We start from the raw sequence: 2,852 nt of genomic DNA on the forward strand, positions 1-2,852 counted from the left end.
TATATATATATATATATATTTATTTATTTATTTATTTATTTATTTATTCACATATATATAATATTTCTTTTTCCTTTTTTTTCCTCACCTCCGTTATACAACAAACAGTTACTATTTTGTCCCACTGGATAATAAAAATATTTGACACTTTCAGAATTAAATACATATGATAACATAGTTTTGTTATCGACTCTAAATTGTATATTTAATTTCCCCCCTATTATTATCTTATCATTTTTTGATAAAAATTGAAATACATTATCATCATTCTGAATAATATTTATTTCGGCTGTATATGATGTGGTTAAGAAGCCCAACAATATACCTATGATATATATCCCCCCCAACAAAAAAAAAAATAAATAAAATAAAATAAAAATAAAAAAATTAGAAATATGAAAAAATAAAATAAGGAAATATAAATACTAAATATATATATATATATATATATTTTTATTTATTTATTATCTGTTGTTTTTTTTTTGAAATATTTAATATATTCATTTACTTATATATAATAATATACTGACTTAATATATTTATTTTTATTTTTTCTTTTTATTATATTATTTACAAACCTCCTATAAAACAAACAACGAAGAGTATCATCAAATAAATCATATTAAAAAATATGATTTTGTTGTTAACAATTTTTTTCTGATGTGATTCATTTTTAAAACTTTTCTTTTTATAATTTTGTTCTCTTCCCATAATTTATTTATATTTATAATAATATATGACATTTATCTATAAAACTTTATAAATTTATGAAAATATTATTTATGATATAAGGGTGAAAAAAAATCAAAAATAAAGGAATGAATCCCATAAGTACAAGTATCAAAAACATCAACATTCAAAAATTGTAAGTATATAGTAAAATATTATATAATACAATTAAATAAAAATTACTCATTTATTATATATATATATATATATATATAATATATGTGTTAATATATCTTTTAAAAAAAGTATAATATGAACAAATATATAAACATATATATATATATATATATATATATATATGACGTTTGTTTAAATGATTTGACTATATAAATATACAAAAAAATATATACATATGTACAATATATATTTTATTATATCTTAAAAAATTGTTATATTTATATATTCTAAATAAGCGAGTCTCTTTTCATATACCAAGAATGTGTACATAATTTTTTTTTTTTTTTTTTTTTGGGGAATATTTTGAGTTCATATTCTTTTCTTTTTAATTTGCACATATAAGAAATAAAAGCACATATATTATAAAAAAAAATATATTATATATATATAATGTGTATGTATTTATTTTCTTATGGAAATTTATTATTTAAAAAAAAAAAAAAAAATCAAATACAAAGAATTATTCATAACAACATTTTTAACACATGGAGGGTCAAATATAATTTCCAAGCTTATTATATCACCTCTTGAGAGGATAGTACTTATAAAGCAAATACAACCCATCCTCTTTAAAAATGTATTAATTCAACCATCTTATACATACAGAAATATACTTAATAGTAAGAGAAATGTGATGTGTTTCTAATAAAATATATAAACATTTAAAAATATGCATTATATATATCAACATGTAAATAAATATATATATATATCTATATATATATTTTTTACTTTTCAGGTATACGCACAAATCAAGGATACACCTCATTTTGGTGGGGTTATAATGCCAGTATCTTCAATTTCCTATCTTTCAGCTTTTTAAGACTACTATTTCATGACCAAATAAAATATAACCTAGCCATTGAAAACAGAAAAAATTATTTTATGACCAACTTTTCCTTGTTATATTTCTCAAGTTGCCTAGCTGCCTCAATTGCATACCCATTCGATACTGTGCACAATTATATGTCTTTAAATCATGAAATAATAAAAGATAAAAAAAAATACTCAAGGAGCGTTTTCCTATTGATATATGATCATATTGTGAGAGGAAGTAAGCCCAAATAAATAAAAATATATGTATATATATATATATATATATATATTACATGTACTGTTCATGTAATTTGGGGTATAATTTACCTGACTTGTTCATGTTCCTGATATAACATATACATATATATTTATGATTGGTATATATTTAATATTTATAAATATATATGTAAGGTATATATTTTTTATTACATAAAATATATATATGTATAAAATAATAAATTTTCCATTTTATGTAGTACACTTATTATTGTTTTATTTTATTTTATTTTATTTTCCTAAGAAATAAGAAACTTATACTGTGGATATAGCTTGTGCTTATTGAATTTCATTCCATATTTATTAATAACAAGCAAATTGAATGAAGTATTCACAAAATATTTTATCGACGATAATCTGGAAAAGAATAATTACATTTCACATGATGGTGCGAAAAGGAATGATATAAAGGAAGAATATAATAAATTATTTAAAAAGACAACTAACTTTTTTTCGTATATTGCTTTGGGTGTAATAACAGGTTATGTGGCCCAAATCGTAACATATCCTCTAGAAACGTATAGAAGAAAATATCAATATCATGTAATGTATGAACAAAAATTTCCTAATACCTTAATGCATAAAAGATATTTAAAGAATAATACAACAACACAACATCAACCTATTTTTAAAAAAGTTCGCAATTTATATAGGGGGTTTACCTTACATTCTTTTAAATTGATACCTGAGTATTTTATATTCAGTTGTTTTTTTTATTACGTCAAAAATAACATACCAATATGAACAAAATAACACAAATGTGAATGGGAATATATATATATATATTTATGTGTGTATTTTTGTTTTAGTATTCATTTATAAAATTTGAATAAAATGAAAAGATAATATTTTTA

General features: G+C 19.9%; 2 protein-coding genes across 2 annotated transcripts in view; one reads left to right on the forward strand and one right to left on the reverse strand.

Moving 5' to 3' along the window:
- Window positions 1-711, reverse strand: part of PGSY75_1004700 (hypothetical protein) — a gene marked incomplete at both ends in the record, with an annotated part of 1,361 nt that extends 650 nt beyond the window's left edge. Inside the window, 2 exons of the mRNA XM_018785813.1 lie at window positions 89-325; window positions 579-711. Of these exons, the coding sequence (XP_018641431.1) occupies window positions 89-325; window positions 579-711 (370 nt within the window). Of the gene's footprint in view, window positions 326-578 lie in introns of the transcript that reaches the window.
- A 607-nt stretch (window positions 712-1,318) lies between these two features.
- On the forward strand, window positions 1,319-2,742 carry PGSY75_1004800 (putative ADP/ATP carrier protein; the record flags this gene model as incomplete). The annotated part of the gene is made up of 3 exons (XM_018785815.1): window positions 1,319-1,526; window positions 1,646-1,960; window positions 2,243-2,742. 3 exons carry the CDS (start codon window positions 1,319-1,321, stop codon window positions 2,740-2,742), a joined length of 1,023 nt encoding a protein of 340 aa, XP_018641432.1.
- Between the last annotated feature and the right edge of the window lie 110 nt (window positions 2,743-2,852).

The sequence above is a fragment of the Plasmodium gaboni genome, chromosome 10 (assembly GCF_001602025.1).
Source record: "Plasmodium gaboni strain SY75 chromosome 10, whole genome shotgun sequence".
In the NCBI taxonomy this organism is placed as follows: domain Eukaryota; phylum Apicomplexa; class Aconoidasida; order Haemosporida; family Plasmodiidae; genus Plasmodium; species Plasmodium gaboni.